At 39.2% G+C, this 27,990-nt stretch overlaps 1 protein-coding gene across 2 annotated transcripts; it reads right to left on the bottom strand.

Moving 5' to 3' along the window:
* On the bottom strand, positions 1 to 27,595 carry LOC125235282 (GDP-mannose 4,6 dehydratase). 2 transcript variants are annotated; one of them, XM_048141791.1, is made up of 8 exons: positions 27,232 to 27,595; positions 20,829 to 21,023; positions 15,488 to 15,568; positions 14,648 to 14,807; positions 3,904 to 4,136; positions 2,802 to 3,017; positions 1,240 to 1,371; positions 1 to 245 (listed from the first exon to the last, which is right to left on the bottom strand). In XM_048141791.1, the coding sequence occupies exons 1-7, from the start codon at positions 27,298 to 27,300 to the stop codon at positions 1,240 to 1,242; spliced, it is 1,086 nt and encodes a 361-aa protein (XP_047997748.1). In that variant the 5' UTR covers positions 27,301 to 27,595; the 3' UTR covers positions 1 to 245. The 2 variants fall into 2 exon arrangements, with proteins under 2 accessions (XP_047997748.1, XP_047997747.1); XM_048141790.1 differs by having other exon boundaries at positions 1,244 to 1,371.
* Positions 27,596 to 27,990: the final 395 nt, after the last annotated feature.

Genomic DNA, 27,990 nt, shown 5'->3' with positions numbered 1-27,990 from the left:
AATAACGATTTCTATAACATTAAAATGGAAACAAGTGTAAAGTGTACATAGGTACATACCTCGCGCTGTACGTTTGTTAGAGTTACTACTGGTCTTATACTGTGTCCAAGGCATTCAACAGTCTTCCTTTTGTACGTATAATTGAAAATAAAAGCATTACCAGACATTACGCTGCACAGCTCTGATGCTGAGAGACGATGGAATCAACGTCTATGCGGGGCACATACTTTGGACGGCCCAGTTTTCTGCAATTGTAAATGTAGGTAAATTAAATACCTAATAGGACCTTTTTATATTATAAATGGGCTTACAGTTGGCCAGAGACTAGCCAAAGGCAAAGACGTAAGCTACGATGGAGTGAGCTCGGCCAGAAGATGTCTGTTCACCCTTGATTTGAAGGTTTTTTTTTTTTATTATTATAAATGGGCTTACTCTTGACCACAGACTAGCCAAAGGCAAAGACGTAAGCTACGATGGAATGAGCTCGGCCAGAAGATGTCTGTTCACCCTTGATTTGAAGGTTGCCGGGTTATATGGCATTTCTTTTTTATTTGCCACCTTTATGAAATGTGATATTTTTGAAAAAAAAATATGCTACTTCTACTCAGAACTACCAGCTTTTTCAATCCTAGTAGTTAAAAAAATTGTCCTATACGATTTTTCTTATTTTGTTACCATTTTCCGTACATGTTGTATGGGGTAACAAAAGAGGAAAGTAACAAAACTGTATGGAAATTCTGGGACACTTTGTTCCCCAGTGAGATTGAAAGTACTCGTGATTTTGAGTACAATTGACCTAAATTTCCCTAAAAGGATAAAAATAAAATGTCAAAAAAAAAAAGAAATGCTCATATGAGCTCGGAAATAAAGCCACCAGCAAGGAATTCCACTCCTTGACAGTGCGCATAAGAAAAGAATACCTGTATGAGTAATATTATTAAAAATAAGGTTGGCTGGTCGAAGTAAAATATAACTAGCTTTTGCCCGCGGCTTCGCTCGTGTTAAATTCTAAAATTGCCGAATGTTCCATACTAACTTCCACCCCCCATTTTAGGGAAGTGGAGGGGTTAGAAAGAGACAAATAGCCTATGTCACTCTCCATCCCTTCAGCTATCTCTACTTAAAATCAAGTCAATTCGTCGCTCCGTTTTGCCGTGAAAGACGGACAAACAAACAGACACACACACTTTCCCATTTATAATATTAGTATGGATGTATACAGCACAGACATATAAGTACCTACGCCTCCGGGTCCTTGCTCATGAGGGCCAGGTCCGCTTGCACCATGTCCTGAACCAACTCTTGGAAGGAGACGCGAGGGGACCAGCCTAGTTTGGCTTTAGCCTTGGACGCGTCGCCGAGGAGAAGGTCCTGGGATCAAATTGAAAAACTTTAGACATTGAGAAAGAAAGGTAAGATTGTGGTCAAATTTCAGTATAGGTAATTCCACGGAGGTTGAAGTGAATGATAACACACACAGCTAAATGAAGATTAGTACTGATTGCAAAAAAATGAATGAAATGAGTGAGTGAATGTAAAAAAACCAATTAATATATTTTTGAAAAACATTATTATTTATTGATATACTTATCATTAATGGTATTAAAAGCAGTAATGGTATTATCCGGTGAACTTTATAGCTCATTATGAAATTTCACTTCCAAATAAGTATTCAGCTATCGATATATTTTATATCGGAAGGATGTCCCTATGTTAATTGACGTTATTGCTACCGCGACTTCTATGTCTGCTAATAAGTAATGAAAAAATAGGTAAACACCATTTTAACAGCTACGATGATAAAATAAGGCAATCTATTACATATTATCTTTGATTTCTACGATTAATGTTACAATCATAATCTGACAATTAATTAATCACATACGAGATATTTTATTTTCTGTTTTGTTTGAAAATTGTTCTATAGACGTAATTCTTAACAAAATAGTTAATAGAAACTTTTTGGTCTTTCTTGCAATTCACTGTTGAATCTGCAGTCGGTACACGGTAAGAACACTAATTTCAAAATCTCGTTGTCTTTACATGACAGTGTTATAGTGTGCGTGGCCTCAACTGAGTTGAAACTACCTATACAGATGGTGCTTTTTGCCCGCACTGGTGCAGTGGTTGATTTTTTGTCAGGTTGAAACTTCAGAGGGCCATCTGTACTGAAAAACGTCGTACGATACACGTGCGAAAAGGAAATTCGGAACTCGTGTCGATCTAAAACACTCCCGTCGTGTTTTAATTTATCGCCACTCGTTACGAACTTCCTTTTTTCCGCACTTGTATCGTAATTTTTTATTTCAACATACATAGTATTCCCGGAAGGGGTTAGGTAGAGAACATGCTTCTCAAGTTTAAGTAGCGCTTTTTATAATTAAGAGGATGACAGAAAACGAAACGAAGTCAACGAAATAAGTAGTGACAGATAGCAGCGTTATGTTATTACGAGTTTCAGTCATTCTTTTTCAAAAATTGACCCTAAACCTTTAAAACAGCGTTCAGAACAAGGAAAATAACTATCCTGGAGGGTTACCATGAACAGCGTTCAGTTTAGAGAGAAAGGGACACAACTATAGCAGTTACATAGCTCCGTCCCTCTCTCTCAACCTAAACTGAACGGCTTTAGTACGTCATGGTAACCCCCCTGAAATACTTAGGTTTCACCTTGATCACCCTGATCGGTGTTAGCATAGTGCCCCATTTTGGTGGCTACTGCGAAACTTTCGTCGGGTTATGCAAAATTTAACCCTGTTCCTTTAAAAAATTCAAAATTATGAAGGATTAAGGTTACTCACCACTTCAGTAGGCCTGAAATACTTAGGATTGACTTTGATCAGCAGCTGATCGGTGCTAGCGTCGTGCCCTGTTTCATCAACGCCGCTACCGCGCCATACAACAGTTCGTCCGACCACCGCAAACGCTTTCTCGACGAATTCTCGGACGCTGTGCGTCTCGCCTGTCGCTACTACGAAGTCTTCGGGCTCGTCTTGTTGCAGCATTAGCCACATTGCCTGGAAATAGGAGGACTGTGAGAGAAAGCGAAAAATAATAAAATACAATAAAACAAAAATATAATAGTTATACGAATTAAACAAACATAATAGACAGTCAACCAAATCTTGGCACTAAAAAGAGGCGGCAAATTTGAAAAATGTAGGGCTTATGGGCAAATTCTCTTTCCAAACCTTGACGTTGTCGGAATCGTCAACAAGTCATGACACTAAAAACTGATTGAAAATATATGAAACTTAAAACTCCAGTGAAACTGTGTATACCCTATGTTTATATGAAACGTGCGTTACACCACGTATTTTGGTTTCCATAATTGTTATGGTTATCAGTGGCGATAAGTTGACGAGTTCTTTACATTATTATCGCTTCCGCTATTTTTAGTTACGTATATTATTTACATAGATTAGCGAAATCGGAATTAATGAAAATTCTCATTTTAAAGAAACTAATGATTACCTCGACATAATTTTTAGCATGCCTCCAATACGTCTCCAATATTTACTTACTTCCAAATAGTTCAAATTTCGAGTTCTATATACTCCATAAGTCCATACTTCTCTTAGCAACCCCTCGAGTGATATTTCTCGTGACAAAATTCTAGCCTAGCCTAGGCAAGCCTAGGCAAGTCCTAGGAGAGGCGTGGTTCAAGAGATCCATAGGTTGTATAGAAAAAAACTAATATAATCACCTCAACATAATCCTTAGCATGTCCCCAATCTCTCTTGCAGTCCAAATTCCCAAGCTCGATATACTCCATGAGTCCTAGAGTAATTTTAACGACGCCTCGAGTGATTTTTCTTGTGACGAAATTCTCGCCTCGCCTGGGACTCTCGTGGTTAAAGAGACCTACCCCTAAAGGTATATTTTAAGGAAACCAATAGTTACCTCGACATAATCCTTGGCATGTCCCCAATCCCTCTTACAGTCTAAATTCCCAAGCTCGATATACTCCATGAGTCCTAGAGTTATTTTCGCGACGCCTCGCGTGATTTTTCTCGTGACGAAATTCTCGCCTCGCCTGGGACTCTCGTGGTTGAAGAGGAGGCCGTTACAGGCGAACATGCCGTAGGCCTCGCGATAGTTTATTACTATCCAGTAGCCGTAGAGTTTTGCGCACGCTGGAATGTAAGAAAACGCTTATAGCGGTTTGAGATTATGGCATTAGTCCCACTAAAAACGAGTAAAGCCCCATTTAGATGGTACGAGTTTCTCGCCTCGAACGTACGATTATCGAAGTACGAGAAAAAATATCGTATCATGTAAACTATGCGTGCGATATCGCACGAGAGGGGGCGATAATCGCCTCGCCTTTGATATTTGTATGTCTCCGTGTAAACAAAACACATATGCGAGAATCGTATACGAGTTTATACGCTACTCAGTCGAAATTAATTCAGTGGAAATCATGTAAAACATGGTGTTTTTATATTTATAGCTGCCTCTCAGTAACTGCTAAAACCAAAAATAAATTCGGCTTATTAATATTATACAGTTAATGTTTACCTACTGACATTTTACCCATATATCTATGGGGCAAAATGCCTACTATGATTAAAAAAAAATGGTATTTATATTCTTTGTTTAATAATAATCGCAAGTATCGCAACCAAGATTTTATTAGCTAGGTAACGCTACGTACGGTCGAATTCATTATTTTCCCTATTGTATATTATTGAGACCTTCATAAATCATTTATAGTGTTTTTAATATTATTGGGTACTATTCAACTTAAATTCAAATAAATCCAATGTAAATTATACCCAATATTATAAAAAAGCATATAATATATGTGTTTATAATTAATTAATTAGCAACTAAGCACGCAAGTTGACAGGCAAAACTCGTATGAAAATCGGTTCGCTCCGATTCGTGCGATAATCGCACGTTCGAGAAAAAATGTCATACGAGAACCGGTTTAGACGAGTCGAGAAATGTTATGGAAATATCTCCCGAAAATTCTGCTCTCCGTCTAAACTATTTCGCCTGGCGAGTCTCGCATACGATACTCGTATGCGAGTTTTTATTTCTCGCACTAATGTAAACGTTTTGGTACGATACTCGCCAGGCGATTATCGCATACGATAATGTCATACGAGTTTCTCGACCAAGACGGGCGAGAAACTCGTACCATCTAAATGGGGCTTAAGTGATGAGCTATTGGCGATAGAAAAGAAGGAAAGATAGTCACTCCCGTGTAAATAAGAGACGCAATGATAGCGCAGCGAGTTATAGTTCGTCGCCGAGCGATGAACTATAAATAACTCGCTCTCTTTTATTTACACGCGAGCGATCTTTTGTTTGTTTCTATTGCCGATAGCTTATCTACCAGTGTCTAACCTGTAATCTAGGTGTCTAATGGGAGTAATTTGTGCAAGGTTAGTATGTTCACAGCTTATTGTTTGAATCAAGCCTCCCTAATAACAAAGTTTGTGAAATGCATATACTCATCCTTGACTTCTTTATGAATTAGATAATGTATTGAAAAGGGATGGATATATGCTAGTTATTTCTCTTTGTGGTAGGTGGTCAGTAGGTTCTTGTTTTGCTAGGGATGTTACTTTGTCGATTCTATTATCGATATACACGCTTACTCATGTTCTCACCTTAAAAATAATATAAAAGTAACGAAAACATACAATATCTATTATAAATATTTCATTAGGATTATTATGGCTTTTTGACCATGAAAGTCACATATTCATACTGTATTCTTGGCTAACCAATCTAACCATACCTACGGATTGCAAATAAATGGTTTGTTTTGTAATCAATACCTACATAACCGCTCATTATTCTTCTCTTACTAAGGCCCATATCACATTATCATATATATTTCATCATAGATGTGACATATATCCATCCATCCCTTCTTCTTTAACGCGAAGAAAAAGGACGGCATGTTGTCTGTGATCATGTGATTTCTATGATAGTGCAATATCGGCCTAAATAGTATGTGTAAAAAATACGAGTATATGAGAAATCAATAAATTCTTCTCTTCTCTTTACGCAAAGACCTAAGTAAAATGCTTTTATTTAGCATCTATCTCATGTGAAGTCCACCACTCAGAATCTACTTACCTCAATAATATCCTCCCTACCAAATGGAAAATAAAACAAACGGCAGTGTAGGTGACATAATTTATTATTTCAATAGTTTCAACTATTTTTAGTTTCTTTTAATCATCTATGAGAATATCTGGAATAACTAAAAAATATTAATGGTTGAATTCGCTAGACCTGTTACATTACCAGGTCCGTAATGCCTACCAATAAACATTCATGTCCTTTTTATTGAATGAATGTCGATAGGGTTATTATCCCTGAATTCGATAAAAATTACACAATTTACACATCACTATCATATAAACATAACCTAAAAACAGTTTGAAGAAATATCGAAAAAACATGAATAAAACTATGCAGAATTTAATACGGCATTAGTTATATATAAACTGTCAATATCGTTTTTTATGTTTCGTTTAGATCCTACAAATAATATTATCAATAATTGAACGAAATTCACTAATGAAAGGTTACATGTTCCTGGCAGTTTTCTTTTCACCATGTACGTGAATTACAGTCCTTAATCACACAGGCCACAGTCACATAAGGAACTTGAACACATCACAAATAGTAACATAGTAGGTTAATCAACTATCTATTAGGAATAAACACAATATAATTAAAAATCGGCCAGATGACCGCCGAGATATTTGACTTAATATAATACGACTATGTACAGTTGTCAAAGGTGGACACCGACTGTGAAAGATAAACACATATTTAATTTAGCCGTATTGTAACTACTAAAAGGCAACCACTTGACAATCGTTTAGTGACCACCTTCGGGAAAACGAAAGAAGTTCCGGATTTTTGTCGCATTTGCTCATAAACAAAACGTAATAGTGTGTTGTGCGTAAGATTCATGTCACCGTGCTCTTATTTTAGCTTGGCTTCCATGCTTTAGTTATACTTCCGTGGTTTGAATAAATAAATAAAAAAAATCATAGACGTAAATTGCACGATCCAGATCAAAATCGATGATGACAACTTAAGCTAAGTTTAACTATGGGAGTCTCGTGAATATAGACAACTGACGAGCAACTATGAAATTAAAAAACGGTTTTTTAATAAATTTACGCGACCTTAAAAATAAAATAAAAAATTAAATAATTAGGTGAATATTTTCGCTTAACAATAGCGTAAAGAAATTCACGCTAAAGAACTTTTCCAGTGTAACAGTATGCCGATGACAACGGCATAGTTTATTTTCCTTCTCATGCCGCATTTGTTCGCAAGTACTATCTTAATACCCAGAAAAATACGAAGACAAATGAACGTAACAACCGGACACCATCCATTCAATTTTCTACACAACACTGGATTGATTTCTAAGAACTCATGTTAATCTCTAATGAAAATAATGCCGCATTTCAATCGCCACGTGGCGTCAATGATTGTCACTCAGGTTAGGCTAGTGACCTTAGGTAGAAGTTGTAAAGAGACAACTTTTTTTCTAAAATAGGTCAAGGCACTTTGACAACTTTGCCATGCAACTCCGAGGTGGAATATTGGTAAATTCGCGTCTCCTTTTCCAAGCCCTTGACTCTTGAACACCTATTGAACCTAGCTATAAGTTGTGAGCAGAACAGTACCAGATAGTCTGGTGAAGCTCATAATCACGGGACGCATGGCAGAGAAGCGAAAAAGTGGATACAGATGTTGCGAACGCAACCTTTTTATTTGTATAGAACTTACTTATCGCTCGGCTTGGCTCTAGATAAATCTTACGGAACTACCGTAAGATTTATCTAGAGCCAATAGGAGCGCACCACATACGATGTAGTGCGGCCAATGAGGCACTTAAAACTTAACCAACCTTTTTAACAGCTCAAATATTGCAATTCACTCTTTCATCATCTTTGCTACCACAACCACGACTTCCATAGCCGTTTTAGTCAAGTCATATTGTAATCAGTACCTAATTAATTGAAATATATTATAGTTTTTTTTTTTTTTTTTTTTTTATTATGGACTGATCGGCGATTGACCCTATTCACACCTGATGGGAAGTGAAGACAGAGTCTAAGATGGAGCTCACCGATTCAGTAATAGCCTATTCACTCTACGTTTAAAGAGACCGAGGTCGTATTTCTCTGGGAACACCGATGCTGGGAGCGCATTCCACTCCTTTGCAGTCCGCATTACAAAGGATGAGGCAAATCGCTTTGTGCGGATAAATGGAACACTAACCACATACGGGTGCATTCGTTCCCCTCGCCTGGACGTCCGAAGATGGAAAGGAGAAGGAGGAATTAGGTCGTGCAGTTCTTGAGCGCACTCCCCAGAATGTATCCGGTAGAATATCGACAGACAAGCGACTCGACGGTAGTGTTGAGTTCCTCACTCATGAGGCACCTCATTTGTACCACTCATATTGTTGATTTGTCGCAGCACTTCACACGGAAAAAATGTATTACATCACACCTCAACTCACCTCACCTCAAAAATGAGTAAAAACTCATAACCTCGCGCGCAAGTCTTACAACACAAACACCTCATGCCACACAAATCATTCAAAAACTCATTGTCACACGCGCGCCTCGCGGTTCTCAAACTCCCTCGCTAGAGTCGACACTACACAAACACCTCATGCCACACAAATACACATAAACTTCAAATCATTCAAAAACTCATCTGTCACACGCGCGCCTCGCGCTCCTCAAGCCTCAAAGGCTGTCACCGAACTACAAACTTTATTGCCGAGACAAAAGGTCCACCGATAGATTTGTACCGGAAATCGCTTTGTACCGGAAGACCTCATCGCGACAATGTCACATTACCAACATTACTTCAAAAATCCTTTCAAAGTGAAACAGTTAGTTAGGTTTACCGTAAGAGTGAGTGAGACAGACACGCGCTATACCTCAAAATTTGCCTCGCCAAAATACGTTACACGTGACTCGAAAGAAAACAGTCTTAAGCGCCGCAAGCTTTCATACATATTGCGTCGTTGTGATCCAAGCATCTCGTCAAAATGGCGCGCGATTTTCGTTTCGACATTCGATAGTTTCGATGCTATTACTTGAGCTACCGACTTGACCAGTTTAACGTGACCTATCGGACCAACAGATTTGTATGACTGTTGTCACTTGTAATAAGGGAGCTCTCTTATACTGGACGGTGACATAATTGTTTTCGAAGCGTTTTGAATACCAAGGACGACTCAAAATGTGCATTTATGAAGTTTGCTTGACAACATTACAGGATTAATGACCGAAATATTATTTAAATTATTCAATTTTTTTAATTTATATTCTTATGTAGGTGTAGTTGTTATTTTAAATGCAACAAATATGAACTTTGTAAGCATGAAGAGTTAGCGTCTCACTGAATTTGAATTTCTCTCCTTTTTCTTAGTGACAAATGTTTATTTTATTTTTGTAATTTTTACTTATTTCTATAATATATCAGTTAAATTTTCGTTAGTTGTTTTGTCTGAGTTAAAAGTTTGAAAATATTTTAAGGTGCATAATATTTAACATCATATCGCATTGCATGTTCAACGGATAAAGAAGAGAAATTTCTATTTTGTTTTTACGTTATAGTTATAGCCTTCCTTGAGACAACAATATGGGTTAATATTATCCATAAAAAGGTATTTATGACGCGGAGTATATAAACATTGTTAATAAAAATAACATTGTTTATTAATATGTACACATTTTGACAACATTATCAAATAATAAACGTGAGTCGTGAAACGAAACGTAATTCCTAGACAGTTGACGTTGTCAGTTGACACAGACAGAAAAAAGTAAGTTGTGAACGTTGTTTGTTGTTTCCAAAGTTCAGTGGCAAATTTATTTGTGTCATACAGTGATATTACTAATAAATACACCAAAATACAATAATGGTGATATTTTATACATGATTTAATACGCTTGTGGCTCTGCTTTGGTGTCTTTTACGTGCAAAAATATAGTCAAAAGTATGATCGGCGGCGGCGTAGAGAATGTTGGTGTTCATTTAATTTACTATAATATTGCTGTTAGAATATCCGCAGCGGTAAGTTGGTTCTTTTTACGCAAAAGTGGTATCTAATTAGAAAACAACATGAACTCACGTTTGTTAAAAATATGCAGATTTTAAGGTTACAATTTCAATTGACATATATAATTATTAAACTGTAAATGAAACCATGATATCAAGAATATAACACGATAAATAACAATAATCAACAGCTAAAATAGAATAAAAGTTTCATAGAACCATCAACTCTATTTGCTTTTTATGTAGTTTCTTATTATAACAATTGGAATTCTTAAATAATATTTCAGTCTTCTGTTGTTCAAGTTCTATTCTTAACATTTATTTGCAAATAAAATTTAATAGGTATAAAGGATGTTATTACATAGTATACATATACATACTAGATTTTGTTGCCCGATTGAGTCTATCAAATCGCCGATTGTAAAATTTTATGTACCAGTACCTCACCTCATTTGAAGTAAGACATTGTAACACCTCATTTTTGAAAATGAGGTACTCATACAAACTCATTTTATTATGATGTCCTACCCATCACTACTCGACGGCGATGTTCTAGGGTCTGCAATTTTGCCTTAATAGTAGGGTCATCGCCGAAGAGCCTATGTGCCCGACGCTCTATCGCATCCAGGGCCGCCAGCTGATACTTGGCGGAACCGTCCCAAAGGTGACAGCAGTATTCCACGCACGATCGGACCTGTGCTTGGTACAGGGAGATAAGCTGATTCGGCGTAAAATACCGCTTCACCTTAAATAGGACACCAAGTTTTTTGGCAGCATTTTTAGCCCTGGACTCTATGGTCGACCCAAAGTTCAGGTTGGACTTCAAGCTTACACCGAGAAGTTCTAAGTGGTCGGTCAGCGGAAGGGACACATTCTGGAAAGTGGGAGCCAAGGTAAATTGATATCTTTCCGTGACCGTGCTGTCATCCGCATACCCAACGATACCGGGCTTAAGCAGGTCATTGATGTGCAGCAAAAAGAGGGTCGCGGAGAGAACTGAGCCCTGAGGGACCCCGGCGTTTATAGCCAACAGATCAGATGAGCACCCGTCTAGGACAACTCGAATAGATCGGTCCCTCAGGAAGTCAGTGATCCAGGAGCGCAGGCCAGGCGAAATTCCGTAGGCGCTCAGCTTGCATATTAGGCTGTCGTGCCACACTCTGTCGAAGGCCTTGGAAATGTCAAGGGACACGGCTACAGCCTCTCCGTGTCTCTCGATGGTCTCGCCCCATAGGTGGGTGACATAGATCAGAAGGTCCCCAGTTGATCGGTTCCGACGAAATCCACTGAGGAGATCGTTACCTTCAAGATATGCCAGGAGCTTAGAGTTCAATACACGCTCCATAACCTTGCATAGTATGGAGGTGATCGCGATGGGGCGGTAATTTGACGGGTCAGCACGACTACCCTTTTTGGGTACAGGCTGTACGTTCGCTAGTTTCCACGATTTTGGAACTAGACCTGTCCTCAGGGAGAGACGATACAGACGTGTCAGTACCGGAGACAATTCAGGCGCACAGGTTTTCAAAACAATCGCTGGAACTCCGTCGGGACCACTAGTTTTATTCACGTCTAGATTGCGCAGGGCTTTCAGTACCTCCTTTTGATGGATTTTAACTTCGGGCATTGAAGTTCCAAAGGCTGGTAAGGAGGTAGGCTTTGCGACGCCAACATCCAGACGCGAATTATCGGCAAATAGAGTGGCAAACAGGTTAGCCTTCTCTTTTGCAGTATGTGCCAACGATCCGTCCGGTCTTAGCAATGGAGGTAAGGAGGAGCGGCAGAAATTTGACTCCACTGACTTTGCTAGGGACCAAAACGCTCTACTACCTGCCGGATATGAGGCTAACTTGGCGCCTATGCGACTGACATGGAGAAAACGAGCCTTCCGTATAACTTTCTTGCAGAACTTAGCAGCTCTGTTGAAAGACTGTTTCTTTGCGTGTATATCCGGATCTCTACGACTACGGGCGCTCGCCCACGACAAATAAGCCGCTTGCTTAAGGGCCTCCGCCCGGTCGCAGTCGGCATTGAACCAGGGACGAGCCGCACCCCCGGTTGCTACGTCAGAGTAGGGAATATAGTATTCCATACCCCGACGCAACACGTCAGTGACAGCATTCGCACAGATCGACGGATCACCACTAGTGAAACAACTTTGCTGCCAGGGAAAGGACGCGAAGTCTACTTAAATTGAAGTTTTTATAAGTCGTCGGCTCCTGATCCTGCACGGCGGCTACATGGTAGTGCGAAAAGATTTGCCTTCGAATTGTTACGGAAACGTACGAACGTGTCATGCTATTTCAGTCAGTCTCAGTACAAGATGCACTGACATTGACTGAACTAGCATGACAAATACGAACGTTTCCGAAGGAAACCCTTTTCGCACTACATCTGTACATGGGCACAGGTTGGGCTATTGATGTGCCGACGGAAAGTTTCCAAAATTCTGAAATTTTTACATAGGAAAACTTCGGAAACTTTCCATACTTTGTATGGACATTTGTATGGATGGAAACTTTCCATTTCATAAGTTTCGTGAATTTTACATGAAATTTAAGATTTTTTGGAAAGTTTCCGCAACTTACACATCACTAGGTTGGGCGGACAGAATAACGTCTGTGACAGAGACCATATTGCAGGCTAGCGTGCATCGGGATCCAGTAGCGTGGAGAGCACTGGTGAAGAATACCCACAGTCGTCACGACCCTTAGCCGTGAGGATCGACGAAGAAGAAGTAGTTATGAAGTAGGTAGCAGTGGCGGCTGGAGAAAATTTCTGCTAGGCAACACTGAGCAAAAAAAAACCTGCATACCGAACTCCTAGTAGCCCTAATTACAAGTTGTAAAGTAGGTTGTACTCATCATAAGGCGATCGTGGGTAGCTAAAGGTGTTTTCTCTGATTGAGGCACTTCGACAACTTTGCTGAACATACAACTCCGAGGTGGATGCTTGGTAGGTTCGCGTCTCCCAAGCCCTCGAGTCTTTAAATACTGAACTCCTAGTAGCCCTAATTAGAAGTTGTAAAGTAGGTAGTACCAAAGAGGATCGAGTTTCTAGAGAGTTACTGCCAAAGAAAAATGTGTAATCACAGTGCATAGACTGCCATCTCTCGACACAGGCTTAAAACTTTTGAACCTCAGTTTTGACAATATGGCTCGTATTCTTAGCTTGATATGTCTTAAAATGTCAAATATCATTATTAGCGCCATCTAGCCGAGAGTCCGCCAAAGGTGTATCACCATCTAGCCCACCGTACCTTTTTCTCTATGGTTCCGTCCCGAGGTACGTTTTTTTCTTAGACTTTATCTGTCTATACGGAGTTAATATATAGTACTCACCATATGGCGATTTGGCTAAAATGGTGTTTTCTCGGATTAGTACTCACCATATTCGCGTCTCCCAAGCCCTCGATCTATTAGTAGTGTTTTAAAGTACGTAGTACGGCGATGGTAGAAGGGTGTTTTCTCTGATTGAGGCACTTCGACAACTTTGCCATACAACTCCGAGGTGGATGCTTGGTAGGTTCGCGTCTCCCAAGCCCTCGACTCTTTAAATACTGAACTCCTAGTAGCCCTAATTACAAGTTGTAAAGTAGGTTGTACTCATCATAAGGCGATCGTGGGTAGAAAGGTGTTTTCTCTGATTGAGGCACTTCGACAACTTTGCCATACAACTCCGAGGTGGATGCTTGGTAGGTTCGCGTCTCCCAAGCCCTCGAGTCTTTAAATACTGAACTCCTAGTAGCCCTAATTAGAAGTTGTAAAGTAGGTGGTACCAAAGAGGATCGAGTTTCTAGAGAGTTACTGCCAAAGAAAAATGTGTAATCACAGTGCATAGCCTGCCATCTCTCGACACAGGCTTAAACTTTTGAACCTCAGTTTTGACAATTTGGCCCGTATTCTTAGCTTGATACGTGTTAAAATGTCAAATGTCATTATTAGCGCCATCTAGCCGAGAGTCCGCCAAAGGTGTATCACCATCTAGCCCACCGTACCTTTTTCTCTATGGTTCCGTCCCGAGGTACGTTTTTTTCTTAGACTTTATCTGTCTATACGGAGTTAAATATGTCTTTAGTAGTACTCACCATATGGCGATCGTGGGTAAAATGGTGTTTTCTCTGATTGAGGCACTTCGACAACTTTGCCATACAACTCCGAGGTGGACGCTTGGTAGATTCGCGTCTCCCAAGCCCTCGACTCTTATATACTGAACTCCTAGTAGCTCTAATTACAAGTTTTAAAGTAGGTAGTACTCACCATACGGCGATCGTGGGTAGAAGGGTGTTTTCTCCGATTGAGGCACTTCGACAACTTTGCCATACAACTCCGAGGTGGACGCTTGGTGATTCGCGGCGACTACATCGACTTAAGCCCTAATTAGAAGTTGTAAAGTTAGTACTCACCATACGGCGATCGTGGGTAGAAGGGTGTTTTCTCCGATTGATGCACTTAGACTACTTTGCCATACAACTCCGAGGTGGATGCTTGGTAGATTCGCGTCTCCCAAGCCCTCGACTCTTACATACTGAACTATTAGTAGCCTAATTATAAGTTGTAAAGTAGGTAGTACTCACCATACGGCGATCGTGGGTAAAATGGTGTTTTCTCTGATTGAGGCACTTCGACAACTTTGCCATACAACTCCGAGGTGGACGCTTGGTAGATTCGCGTCTCCTTTTCTAAACCTGCGGCTCTTACTGCTTCCAATAGTCGGAGGGTACCTAGTGCGTCCACCTATAATATATACATTAGGCGTCAAGTTTGTATCAGAATGTTACAGTAGAAAGATTTCTTAAGTATTTTATTGCATATCTACTTATGTGTCATTTGATGAACATTTAAAGTTTTATAAGAACGTGCACGTTTTTAACCCCTGACGCAAAAATGACGGGTGTTATAAGTTTGACGTGTCTGTCTGTCTGTGGCAACGTAGCTCCCGAACGGCTGAACCGATTTAGATTTAGTTTTTTTTTGTCTGAAAGCTGAGTTAGTCGGGAGTGTTCTTAGCCATGTTTAATAAAAATCGGTCTTACTATGTCGATGTCGCGGTCGAGGGTTTTTTCAAAATTTTAATTTTGTGGTTACGTTATATCTAAAATCTATGTGACTACGAATAATAAACACGAAGAAAGGGATGACACGACGACAGTGCTGCTTTTTTAATTTCTACTCTTCTTAATAACCTAACCACAAAATTAAAATTTTGAAAAAGCCCTCGACATAGTGGACCTATTTTCATGAAAACACTCCCGACTAATTCAGCTTTCAAACAAAAAAAAAACGAAATCTAAATCGGTCCATCCGTTCGGGAGCTACGATGCCACAGACAGACACAAACACAGACAGACACGTCAAACTTATAACACCCCGTCGTTTTGCATCAGGGCTTAAAAAAAGCATTTCGACCAACTCACCTGGGCCGTGTATTCGCTAAGTTCAAATGACACTTTTACGTGGGACTGCGCTCCGAGATTGTATATCTCTTTTGGCCGAGTCTGAAACAGAACAATAGGTAAAATAAAACTATGGAAACGGATTAAATCGCGTATAATGAATTTAAAATACATCCCGACGTTTCGAATTAAATATTAAAATGAATTAACAAGAAATAGTAACAAACATATATCCCTACAATATTCAAAAAATTTGGCGTTACTCTGTTAAAAAATAATAAACCAATTAAGAGACAAAAAACAAACTGCAAATGTCCAACACCATACAACACAAATGCCTCACAGCCTTCGTCGTGCTTGTTCCAAAATGTTAACGAAATGGTGGCCGCTTACAAAATGTAAGAGGCGCTTGGCATCCGTTGGCTCGTTGGGTGGACGACATCCGGAAAATTGTGGGTCACAACTGGATGAGACTAGCTCAGGACCGGGACAAGTGGCGTACTAGAAGAGAGGCATATGCTCAGCAGTGGACCATTAAGGCACATTAAGGGATGATATAATAAAGATGAAGCAAAGTATATGGTGGGATACCAGACGCTGGAAGCTCGTAGGAGTATCACCTTGGTACGTTTCTTTTTTGGTTTAATATACGAGGCCAGACGAATAGCAGTTTCCTCTTAGCGTTTCCTGTTTCAAGACACAATCTCCGTCCTCGTAAACTCCCCTTACTCAACATTCCGAACACCTGTACTAAGTCCAATTCCCTCTCGCCTCTCTACCGAACTCTAATGCTCATTAATAGTATATTGGACCAGGACGACTCGTTAGACTTATTTTCAACTCCTGAACCGAGATTTTTAACCACAGCCGGGCGTTACCTCGAGGCTATAGTCGCCCCGAGCATAATTAGTACTGCTTAGCGAATATTATTTAAATGTAAATTAATGTTTTATTTAAATTATGACTGTTTTGTTAATTAATTATTTTTATTCTTATGTTCCTATGTGTCATGTGATTGGTGTATACTGTAAGTGACATTGTATTAATAAATAAATGAAATGAAAAATGAAAAATAGTTAACCTAATAATTTACCAGCCTAAAGATACGTTAGTGTGCGTAGCCGACTGCACAAACGCTTCACGAAACGCTCACGAATCGTGAAGCGTTTGGCTACGCACACAGGTATAGATTGCCAATAAATATCTATTATACCTAGTTAAGTAACTACCTAAAACCGATATATTTTCGAAATACTTGTCCTAGTTAAGCAACAGGTTAACAAAATCTTATCAATTATCTTTGAAGCGCATCAGTAATCGCGTAATACTTGAAACGGTTCTAGTTATCATTGTATATAACATATAGATAGATGATATGATGTCCAATGTAGGACCGGAAGTTAGACAATACAGGTCACGTGCTCTTTTCCCAGGTACTTATATATAAAATTATTATGGAAAAGTATAACCACAAAATTAAAATTTTATAAAAAACCCCCGACCGCGACATAGTAGACCGATTTTCATGAAACATGGCTATAAGAATACTCCCGACTAACTCAGACAAAAAAAACTAAATCTAAATCGGTTTATCCGTTCGGGAGCTACGATGCCACAGACAGACACACACACACAGACAGACAAACAGACGGGCAGACAGACAGGCATGCAGACACGTCAAACTTATAACAGCCCGTCGTTTTTGCGTTGGGGGTTAAAAAAAGGAAAAAGGTGTACCTACACCTATTACCTACCCAGTGACTGTTTCACTGTTACCCGCGACTGTGCCAACTCGCGTCTTAGGCAAATTTTCACTTAGATATATAGCCACACCTCGGACACTGGCGATCAAATATATGAAAAACCGGCCAAGAGCGTGTCGGGCCACGCTCAGTGTAGGGTTCCGTAGTTTTCCGTATTTTTCTCAAAAACTACTGAACCTATCAAGTTCAAAACAATTTTCCTAGAAAGTACTTATAAAGTTCTACTTTTGTGATTTTTTTCATATTTTTTAAACATATGGTTCAAAAGTTAGAGGGGGGGGGGACGCACTTTTTTTTCCTTTTGGAGTGATTATTTCCGAAAATATTAATATTATCAAAAAACGGTCTTAGTAAACCCTTATTCATTTTTAAATACCTATCCAACGATATATCACACGTTGGGATTGGAATGAAAAAATATATCAGCCCCCATTTTACATGTAGGGGGGGTACCCTAAAAAAACATTTTTTTCCATTTTTTATTTTTGCACTTTGTTGGCGTGATTGATATACATATTGGTACCAAATTTCAGCTTTCTAGTGCTAATGGTTACTGAGATTATCCGCGGACGGACGGACGGACGGACGGACGGACGGACGGACGGACGGACGGACGGACAGACAGACATGGCGAAACTATAAGGGTTCCTAGTTGACTACGGAACCCTAAAAAAGCGCGTTCCTAACGCACACAGTATAAGCTCGTGTAGGTGAACGCGTACCATGCTCGTATGAGTGAGATATGACAGGTCAACTGGTCGCGTTTTTGACAGGTGGTAACTGTGAGGTAGCCGAGAGCGGGTGGGCGGCACTTTCAGCGGGGAGCTAAATTGACCATACTGTACGATAGTACTATTTATTATACTCTGATATAGCCCTAACGACTCCACTCTGGACGGCCAGCCAAGGCAAGGCAGAGGTACCTAGAGTTCTGTAGCACCTATCCACCGACAGGGTAACAGAACTCTCTAGGAGCACTGGGGTACGTGGGATCGCTGTTCTACAACAGTGAACAGCTAGCCACAAGTTGCCCTGCGTTGATTGCACTGGTGAAAGCCAGTGGGCGATGGGGTCGCCACACGCCACATGCCTGTAATACGCACGCAATGAAGTTTTTTTTGAACCAGAGATCAGTTTAAAGCCTCCACCACACATGAGCGTTTTGAGCGCGAGCGGGGCGCTGGCGGTACGCTCTCATCGCGCCCCGCTCACGCCACGCTCTCAAACCGCTCATGTGTGGGCGTGGCGGAGGCTTAAGTGCGTTTTCACATTATCCGATCCCAAAATCGGTCTACTATCTCGCGGTCGGGGGTTTTTACAAAATTTTAATTTTGTGGTTAGGTTATATTCATGAAATCTATATGCTCACGTGACGATGTAACGATGAGCAAAGCATATCCAAATCACTTTTTAAACTGACCGCAGTTTCATGTTGAATCATAAACGATATCAACATGTATACAAAGTATTAAATATAGATGCGGACAATCTGCCAATAATATGTATACACGACTAGAATGTCTAGAATGCTAAACTTGCCGCAATAGCAAGTGCAGGCGACTGGTGCTATAGTACTATCCCTCTCTATCGCACTGGGGCCTAGGTCTCCATTAGCATGACAGAAATAGCAATATGACTTCAGTACAATACGATATGGTTGTGTCTACATATTTGTGTCCGCATCTATATGTAATAGCTTGAGTATACAGTTGGCAAACAACGAGTCAAAGTCATAAAGCGTGTAATCGCGCTATTGTTCGGCCGTGAAAGCATGTCGTACCAGCCTTGCTGTTTTATTGGAACATTTCAATGAATTTCATGGTATAACAGGCCTGCACAGTATGTAAAGTGTGATGTAAGGTGCATTAGGGTAATTCCGAATGACAGAAATGCCCGGGTAATTTCGTAAGGGGAATCTTGATATGATGGAAATAACGGTGATTTTCATGCAACTTTAATGTGAAATGGTGGCTTAACGTTATCAGATATCAGATCTTAATGTTACGAGGTACAGAGCAGACTCGAGAAGTGGCGGCAAAAACTAGAGAATGTTGGCCTGAAGATCAGTAGATCAAAAACAGAACATATGTTTTGTGATTTCGGCGGTCTCTCTGGTTTTGCTGCCATAGAACTCGATGGTATTTTATTGCCAGTCTGCTCCGACTTTAAGTACCTTGGTTCGCTCGTACAGTGTGATGGCGATATCGACCGCGATGTGAAAAACCGTATTAGCACGGGGTGGATGAAATGGCGACAGGTCACGGGAACCATTTGTGACGCCCGGATGCCTCTTCGACTGAAGGGCAAAATTTATAAATCAGTCATCAGACCTGTCGTCATGTATGGATCAGAGTGTTGGGCCCTAAAGGTGACGGATGAAAAGAGATTGCACGTGGCAGAGATGAGAATGTTAAGATGGATGTGTGGCGTGACAAGAATGGATAAGATAAAGAATGAGTATATCAGAGGAAGCCTGAAAGTAGCACCGATTGTTGAAAAAGTAAGAGCGAATCGACTAGCATGGTATGGACATGTAATGCGGAGGGATGAAAGGCATGTGACGAGAAAGGTATTACGAATGAATGTGGAAGGTGGTGGAAGTAACGGGAGGGGAAAACCGAAGAAGAGGTGGATGGACTGTGTGAGACATGATATGGAACTAAAACAAGTTAGTGATGAGATGACGAGTGACAGAGATGTATGGAAGAGAAAGACATGCTGCGCCGACCCCAAGTGACTGGGATAAGGGCAAGAGAATGATGATGATGATGATGGTGGCTTAACGTTATCCCTTAGGTATCTCTCTATAGTAATTCGAATTAGGAGTTTGATAAAAAAGTTATTAACATATCATGGCAACTTTCCTGCAACGCTTTGTAATCTTTAGAAGTAGGTAACAGGATTAATTGTATTTGGATAGGTTAAAACGAGACAGCAGGCTTCTCAGACCAAATACTGAGCCGTTTGTAAGAAATTCTATTATAAAATAAAAAATTTCCATCAGGCGGGCCGTATACCTATTTGCCACCGACGTGGTATAAAAAAAAAAAAAAAAAATTCAGCGCGAGCGCCTCATTTTCAACACAAAATGAACCCGACTAGCTGGTTCTTGGGTTGGGCGTGAATTAAGCAGTTACCTATAGTATAACACTTTAAGTTCTTGCGCTTTGTACACATATTTAAAGTCACATACTGGCCGAAACGTTGGGAAAAAAGGTAAAATAATGTTAATTAATCGCGTTCGACCTGTAAGTTACCTATAGTGTCCCTAAGCTCTTCATAATAAATGCATGGTCCCATCCGTGTGACATACTGGTCGTTGGTACAGGTGCTGTATTCAGCCAGTATTGAAGGTAGTCGCTAAAAGTTAGAGGGAGAGAAAACGATTCACATTAGACAGAGACAGATACACTCCTTACCTTGACAATGATGCCAATCAAGCATGTGGTATCTGTAAGGTCTCCGTAACGTAGATGTATTGCCCCGCCCGTGTGATATGCCAGTCTTTCGTATAGGGGCTGTACCTACATATCCGACCAGTATTGAAGGTAGTCGCTAAAAGAGGGAGAGAGAACGATTATAAGACAAAGACAACTCACCTTGACAATGATGCTGATCAAGCAGGTTGTATCCGTAAGGTCACCGTAATGTAAATGCATGGCGCCTCCCGTGTGACAAGCCGGTCTCTCGTACAGGTGCTGAATACGGCCAGTGTTGAAGGAGGAAGAGCGTCTGAGGATGCCGTGGACCGTGTAGCCTTTCTCGATCAGGAATTCGGCGAGGTAGGAACCGTCCTGGGGGTCAAAAGATACAATAAGGTCAAAAAGGAGTGTACAACATTTCCATCTCCATCATTTAGATGGCTGGCAGTCCTCAACTGTACGTTTCTCCAGAATCTTCCTGCCTCGCACAGCTAAACTGTGGAATGTATTTCCGGACCGACACACACGACCTTCAAACCTTCAAGAAAAGAGCGTACACCCATCTGAAAGGCCCGGCAACGCACCTCCAACACTTCTGGTTCGGGTGTTCATGGGCAGCAGTGATCGCTTACCATCAGGCGACCTGTCTGCTCGTTTGCCTCATATCCCATAAAAAATAAAAAGTTTCTAATGGGTTGGCAACGCGCACGTGAGACTCCTTGAGTTGCAGGCGTCCATAGGTGACGGTGGCCGCTTTCTATCAGGCGGACCGTTATTTGCTCGTACTGTATTTGTTATAAGGCTGTGGACTGGACTCCAGACTCAACTATATCTTAATGTGTTTTTATATAATGTAAACATATATATGTTTTATGTGGTTATTGACGTAACTATTTATGTAAACTTTGTGCAGGAACAAGCTCTTTGACACTTGCATTGTAGACATTCATGTAAAAAAAGCTTTTTATATCTGTCTTATCCATAAGGTCCTTTTGTTTATTTCTTTTATTAGTTTTTATTTTACAACGTTCTATTTTTACTGTGATTTTTTGCATTTCGGAAGTTGGTAAGTAAGATTAAACAAAAAGTTTTTTTCATGACAGTATACAAGGTTGCAGCGGACCTTACTTTTCTATAGCAATTTAAGTATTTTAGTAACTAAAAACCGGCCAAGAGCGTGTCGGGCCACGCTCAGTGTAGGGTTCCGTAGTTTTCCGTATTTTTCTCAAAAACTACTGAACCTATCAAGTTCAAAACAATTTTCCTAGAAAGTTTTTATAAAGATCTACTATTGTGATTTTTTTCATATTTTTTGAACATAGGGTTCAAAAGTTAGAGGGGGGGGGACGCACTTTTTTTTCCTTTAGAAGCGATTATTTCCAAAAATATTGATATTATCAAAAAACAATCTTAGTAAACCCTTCTTCATTTTTAAATACCTATCCAACAATATATCACACGTTGGGGTTGCAATGAAAAAAAATATACGCCCCCACTTTACATGTAGGGGGGGTACCCTAATAAAACATTTTTTTCCATTTTTAGGGTTCCGTAGTCAACTAGGAACCCTTATAGTTTCGCCATGTCTGTCTGTCCGTCCGTCCGTCCGTCCGCGGATAATCTCAGTAACTGTAAGCACTAGAAAGCTGAAATTTGGTACCAATATGTATATCAATCACGCCAACAAAGTGCAAAAATAAAAAATGGAAAAAAATGTTTTATTAGGGTACCCCCCCTACATGTAAAGTGGGGGCGTATATTTTTTTTCATTGCAACCCCAACGTGTGATATATTGTTGGATAGGTATTTAAAAATGAAGAAGGGTTTACTAAGATTGTTTTTTGATAATATCAATATTTTTGGAAATAATCGCTTCTAAAGGAAAAAAAAGTGCGTCCCCCCCCCCTCTAACTTTTGAACCCTATGTTCAAAAAATATGAAAAAAATCACAATAGTAGATCTTTATAAAAACTTTCTAGGAAAATTGTTTTGAACTTGATAGGTTCAGTAGTTTTTGAGAAAAATACGGAAAACTACGGAACCCTACACTGAGCGTGGCCCGACACGCTCTTGGCCGGTTTTTATTTTTGCACTTTGTTGGCGTGATTGATATACATATTGGTACCAAATTTCAGCTTTCTAGTGCTTACAGTTACTGAGATTATCCGCGGACGGACGGACGGACGGACAGACAGACATGGCGAAACTATAAGGGTTCCTAGTTGACTACGGAACCCTAACAAACTATGGATTGTATTTTCCGATTTTTTTTTTACATGTACCTAAGTACCTATTTCCGCTTTTGAGTTTACTGGCGATTAAAGGATCTGCCGCAAAACATCGAATTTTCAGCATTTTATTTCTGTTTTATTGTTTATAAAAAACACACTGGTATATATTCAAGAGTTAACTTTTTACACGGTCGCTCACAGAAAATCAGAAGTCCAAACTGAAGGTTTGCCAACGCGTTATAGAGCGCAGCATTTTAGGTGTTAAAAGGACCGACCGCGTCCGTAACACCACGCTGCGCTTTAAGACTCGCATTGCTGACGTTGGCAGAAAAACCGCCAGGCTTAAATGGGACTGGGCCGGCCACGTCTATCGCATGCATCCGGATAGGTGGGCTAACATAGCCACCAAGTGGGTGCCGACGAAGAAACGTGGGCCGGGCAGGCCCAGGCAAAGATGGCGGGACGACCTTGACGACTTCCTAAACAACTGGCCGGAAGTAACGGAGAATCGGAAATTATGGAGAGGCCTTTGCCCAGCAGTGGGACACTCCAAACTCCAATAGGCTAAGAAAAAAAAACGTTTTACTGTGAAAAGTGCATCCAGACTTTTTATTATGTAAAGTGCGTCCGAACTTTTTACTATGAAAGCGCATTCAAATAAATACTTTCATATAAAGAAGTTTTGCCAGAACACAGAATGCATTACTGTACCTATGTTTTTTTAGCTGGTACTGCTGATAGCGTAACAGCTGTTATTGTTTACAAATTAGCTGCGGCATCAGGTGGTTTGGTCCGACGAAGTGTATTTAATTGTTTTGAAACATATTGCCAGAGAGAATATCCCTTACGAAATGCTTTTGCATTGTATGACAACTACTTCAATGAAACCTGTAAAGCTTGAGGCAAATCATGGAACATTGTCAGATATAAAAGCGCATTTTTAGCGTTTACAGAAGTTAAAACAGAAATAAATTACACATATGAAAGAAACAGTGACTAAGGTAGATAGTTTTAGATAGATAGATGGAGGAGGAGACTTGAAGATAGCACAAGTTGAAATATTTTCAATAGAATATAATTTGACCTGTGTTAATTAGAGTTTTCAGAAGTGTTAAAAGAATCATATTTGGTAAATAGTAGGGGGAAATTAGCTAAAATTACGGCATAATTAATGGAAGGTTTTTTTTAATTGAAACATGTATGTTATAGACCGAAGTTATTTTTCATCAACCCTCCCCACTCCTCCCCCCTCTGCGTCACCCCTCTACCCTCCCTTAAAGTGCCGAAAATGCGGTTTTTCTCGATTTCTGACAAAACTGTTGGAGATACAGAAAAAGCGCTTAGGAACGAAGTAATCCTTAATAAATTTACTACAAATCATTCATTAACACTTTGGTTCTAGCACTTATAGTTTACGCGTGATCCGTCACGAAAGTTGGTCCTTTGCTGCAATTTTCTTTAGTGAATGTTAAGTTTTCGCCCAAAATGCATACGAAATCGTCGAAATTTGTTTGATATAACTAAAATATTGTAACTCATGACTAAAATAAAATTAAGGGGGAAAAATCACTACCATGGGTGGAATTTCCAATATGTCTTGGAATTCCAGTAACTATTTAAGACGTAATATTTTCACGGTAGTAGTCGCTAGGAGTACTATTTCTCTATATAGTATATCTATGACTGGGGATGAGCTTTTGGTAGCTGTTGGTAGAGCCCTGGAGTATCAATCCAAAAGCCGTGAGTTCAAGTCCCACCCATGGTAGTGATTTTTCCCACTGAAATTCATTTTCAGTTTATAATATTTTAGTAATATCAAACAGATTTCGTAAGCAATTTGGGAGAAAACTTAACATTCACTAAAGAAAATTGCAGCAAAGGACCAACTTTCGTGATGGATCACGCGAAACCTATAAGTGCTAGAACCAAAGTGTCAATGAACGATTTGTAGTAAATTTATCAAGGATTACTTTTTTCCTACACGCTTTTTCTGTATCTACAACAGTTTTGTCAGAAATCGCAAAAAAACCGCATTTTCGGCTATTTAAGGGGGGGAAGAGGGGTGACGCAGAGGGGGGAGGGATGGGGAGGGTTGATGAAAAATAACTTCGGCCTGTAATGTACATATCCCAATCAAAAAAAATCTTCCATTAATTATGCCAACATTTTCATACATAACTTTCCAGAAGCAACGGACTAAAAGGAATGCCTCTAAATAAGTAGGAGATTACAATGGGTATATTAATTTATCAAATAGGCCATTTTATCAAAGTGGGGTGGACAACCCCACTTTTTTTGTAACAATATCCATGTCTTAACACGATTCATACTCAGAATCGCGAGGCCTTCTGATCCTGATAAGAAAAAAAAATGTCCTAAGATTTCCATACAACTTTCAAACCTTCCATTCCGTTACCACCATACAAAATGTATGAATAAATGGTAACGGAATGGGAAAAAACCTTGGGACTTGGGATGAAAGAGCTCATGATCCTCAGTCGAAACCACATAAAAATTCCATATCCAAAAAAAGTGGGGCGACTGAAAATGGCCCAAATATTTCTTTCCACCTGCTGCTTACATGTTTCCCTTGTTTCTAAGAGTGACAGAAATACTTTCACTGAAATAAAATATACAAAATGAACAGTGGGAGTATAATAACACATTTAAAAAATATACAGCTATATGCAATGAGCGTTATTCTGAATAAATCTCCTAAAAATGTTCATCAAAAAATGACCAGATGGCAGCATTGTGGTATTATTGCCAATTATATTGTTGTGCCCTTACAGGGTATCACATCAGCAGTTCTCAAAAAGTTTGTACATAGTCACGTCAGCAAATTTTAATTGATCCTATTTTGTTACCAACATTTAGTATAGGTAGTTTCAACTCAGTTGAGGCCACGCACACTATAACACTGTCATGTAAAGACAACGAGATTTTGAAATTAGTGTTCTTACCGTGTACCGACTGCAGATTCAACAGTGAATTGCAAGAAAGACCAAAAAGTTTCTATTAACTATTTTGTTAAGAATTACGTCTATAGAACAATTTTCAAACAAAACAGAAAATAAAATATCTCGTATGTGATTAATTAATTGTCAGATTATGATTGTAACATTAATCGTAGAAATCAAAGATAATATGTAATAGATTGCCTTATTTTATCATCGTAGCTGTTAAAATGGTGTTTACCTATTTTTTCATTACTTATTAGCAGACATAGAAGTCGCGGTAGCAATAACGTCAATTAACATAGGGACATCCTTCCGATATAAAATATATCGATAGCTGAATACTTATTTGGAAGTGAAATTTCATAATGAGCTATAAAGTTCACCGGATAATACCATTACTGCTAAGCTGCTACCATTAATGATAAGTATATCAATAAATAATAATGTTTTTCAAAAATATATTAATTGGTTTTTTTACATTCACTCACTCATTTCATTCATTCATTTTTTTGCAATCAGTACTAATCTTCATTTAGCTGTGTGTGTTATCATTCACTTCAACCTCCGTGGAATTACCTATAATATAAGTCAACTTTTGTACAATATATACAGGATAATTGTTGTAATTAAGAAAATAATAGATACTAGAGAACCTTAATGACGAAATAAAACTTACTAAAATCTCAATTCATCAAAAAAATCTTGGTAACAAAATAGGAATTAAAAAAACTTTTTCCTTAACAAACTTTTTGAGAACTGCTGACATGTATACCTCTATGTTCCACTCCATCAATTGCTTGTAATGTGATATGCAAAACAATTCTATTATATTCTATGTCATTGGTCCTATTGCAACACCAACCCCAGACCAGTTGACCCATAATTTTTGTTGTAAGATTTTATGGTGAATATCAGTATAATACAAAGCAAAGCGTAGTATTAAAGGCTCCAATCTAAAAATCCCAAATTGTAAACAAGTATATTTCTCATAATGTTTAAATGTAAGGCCGGGTTTTCCAATAATATCTATAAATGAATACGAAATTCCCCAGAAATTGATTGATAACATTAGGCAAGAGATAAGCTGTTAAACATAACATAATTTACTTGAAAAAAAAAATCCTTTTTAAATCATTAAAAGACAAGAAACAAAAAAAAATTTAATAAACATGATTATTATACAAAGTCTTATCACAAACAACTTGTTGCTAACTGATAATATTAGAATATTATAGTGATTTAGATTTTAAAAAATACCACTAGAGTAAGAGTTGAGTAAAAGATAAACAAAAATATCGTTAAACACAGATTTGTTCAAGACCTTCAAGAAATAATCATTTTTTTCTTGGAAAAACCCAAAGCTACGTAATTGTAAATATTAACAATTACCTGTCCAGTGATGCCGGTAATAAGAGCCACTTTCCTGTTTCCATCGCCGCTGGGACCTTCTCCTGACATCTTGTCTGTTTTACCGTAGAATAAGAGTCAAATATTTAAAGCACAGGGCGTAGTGTACACGTCCTCACCGCGCGAGCCGGCGACGCCTGATGCGGATTGATAAGCTTATCACAAACACTCATACTCAATTAACATTATCGTGCGAAATAACGGTTTACAACCGATAGCAATGGAATTAATTTATGAACTAATAATTAATGTACTGCCAGCTTAGGAAACGCACGCTTTTGATGCAATAATTGAGTAGAAAAATATAAATATCACAAATTCGTGAAACAATTCTGCTTCTGGAAGAGGTTTCAAAATTCTTCTGTCAGTTTAGTGTCAGTGTCAATTGGGAATGTCAATGTCGCCATGTTTGAGCAACGGAATTAACGGCTCAAAAGGTGTATTAAAATAAGCTGCAAACAACTACTGACGTACGGTTTGACCGTCTGGTCAGGGAGACTAGAGGTAAGGAGGAAAATCTGTCGAAATAGAACAGTCGCAAAAATGACCGGCTGAGGCCTATTAATTGCAGTTACAAATCTCTCCGCTTGGAGCGCATGTCTCGCTCAATGATCAGCGATGTGACATGACATTAAACGTTCTTTTCTCTAGGCTGATTTCAACAAGTAAAGACGTAGTCCCGTGGTAGTGCGCTGGCTTCGTATGCAGATGATCTCAGGTTCGATCCTGACAGCGATCTTT

The sequence above is a fragment of the Leguminivora glycinivorella genome, chromosome 17, assembly GCF_023078275.1.
Source record: "Leguminivora glycinivorella isolate SPB_JAAS2020 chromosome 17, LegGlyc_1.1, whole genome shotgun sequence".
Lineage (NCBI taxonomy): Eukaryota > Metazoa > Arthropoda > Insecta > Lepidoptera > Tortricidae > Leguminivora > Leguminivora glycinivorella.
The sequence above is the reverse complement of the archived record's forward strand: the minus strand, read 5'-3'. Positions and strand labels throughout refer to the sequence as shown.

Bases quoted from the DNA above. Each gene is read 5' to 3' on its own strand.
- LOC125235282 (XM_048141790.1), bottom strand. From the start codon at position 27,300: ATGTCAGGAGAAGGTCCCAGCGGCGATGGAAACAGGAAAGTGGCTCTT. The intron at 14,808-15,487 runs GTGAGTTGGTCG...TATATATTATAG, and splicing joins TTAGCGAATACACGGCCCAG to GTGGACGCACTAGGTACCCT. The intron at 246-1,243 runs GTAGGTACTTAT...TTACAATTGCAG, and splicing joins ATGAGCAAGGACCCGGAGGC to AAAACTGGGCCGTCCAAAGT.